The sequence below is a fragment of the Cydia strobilella genome, chromosome 21 (assembly GCF_947568885.1).
Source record: "Cydia strobilella chromosome 21, ilCydStro3.1, whole genome shotgun sequence".
Classification (NCBI taxonomy): domain Eukaryota; kingdom Metazoa; phylum Arthropoda; class Insecta; order Lepidoptera; family Tortricidae; genus Cydia; species Cydia strobilella.
This window is the reverse complement of record NC_086061.1, coordinates 11,411,128-11,412,208: the sequence shown is the minus strand read 5'-3', so window position 1 is coordinate 11,412,208 and position 1,081 is coordinate 11,411,128. Positions and strand designations below refer to the sequence as shown.

At 39.3% G+C, this 1,081-nt stretch overlaps 1 protein-coding gene across 1 annotated transcript; it reads right to left on the bottom strand.

Annotated features, from left to right (window-relative positions):
• Positions 1-424: 424 nt before the first annotated feature.
• On the bottom strand, positions 425-1,081 carry LOC134751293 (uncharacterized). Its single transcript, XM_063686678.1, has one exon. It carries the CDS (start codon positions 1,079-1,081, stop codon positions 425-427), a length of 657 nt encoding a protein of 218 aa, XP_063542748.1.

Sequence of the window (1,081 nt, the reverse complement as noted above, 5' to 3'; positions counted from 1 at the left end):
AGGTTGCGTTCGCATTGCGACCGCAGCTGCATTAAGGTTCTTTTTACATTTAGACTGCACCAGCATTACTATAAATAAAAAAAATAAATAAAATTCGTTTATTTTCAGACAACTCATAGGTCCATAGCATTGTTAGTAAGTTCTTAACTAAAAATTAAAACTAAAATTGTTAATACTAAATACTAAAAAACTAAGATACTACAACTAAAATGAGTTAGTATTACTTAATAATATTTTAATTTGGACAATTCTAAAATTCAAAATTAAAATTAGCATTGCAAAATTAGGTACGTCAGACATAGGTAAAAATAAAATCAGTTAATAGAATCATGGATTAAAATAATAAAAATAGAAGTAAAAAACAATAATAATAAAACATGTCAATCCCAAATTAAATTTAAAGTTTACCAATTAAAATTTAAATTTACCAATTAAAATTTACAAACGTCGAGTGAAGTCCGATCCATCGTTTTTGCATGGGTGAATCCCACCTATCGGCAAACACCTTTAGAAGGCTGCTAGGGCTCCCGCGCATCCTTTCTAACAATGAGGCGCAGCGCTTCCTCATGATCGCATGAAAGCCATCAATTCCCGCCTCCGTAAACATGCCCGAAGCACTGCACCTCGGATGCAGCCCCAGCAACGCTCTAAATGCGTTATTATATTGCACACGGAGTGCGCTGTACGTCCTCTGGGCATAATTGACCCAGAGATTGCAGGTGTAAAAGCACTGGCAGTATGCCCTAAATAGCGTTAGCTTTACTTCTCTAGTACACTTTGCAAATCTCCGAGCCAACATGTTGCAGCGAACGGACAACGCCCTCCTCTCCCTCTCTATGTCCATATTGTCCGAGAGGTCCTCAGTGACCCAGTGGCCCAGATACTTAAAATGCTTCACTCGGTTCAAATGAGTGCCACATAGAGCAATTGGTGGCACAACCTCGTACGTCTTAGCACCTGCCTTAAAGATTAGGAATTCACTCTTCTTAGCATTGTATCTGAGCCCATGGTCCACTGCATACCTCTCACAGACACCGAGCAAGTTTTGCAATGCGCCGAGAGATGGCGTGAGCAGCACCAT

Excerpts from the sequence above, each read along its gene's own strand:
- LOC134751293 (XM_063686678.1), bottom strand. The coding sequence starts at position 1,081 with ATGGTGCTGCTCACGCCATCTCTCGGCGCATTGCAAAACTTGCTCGGT.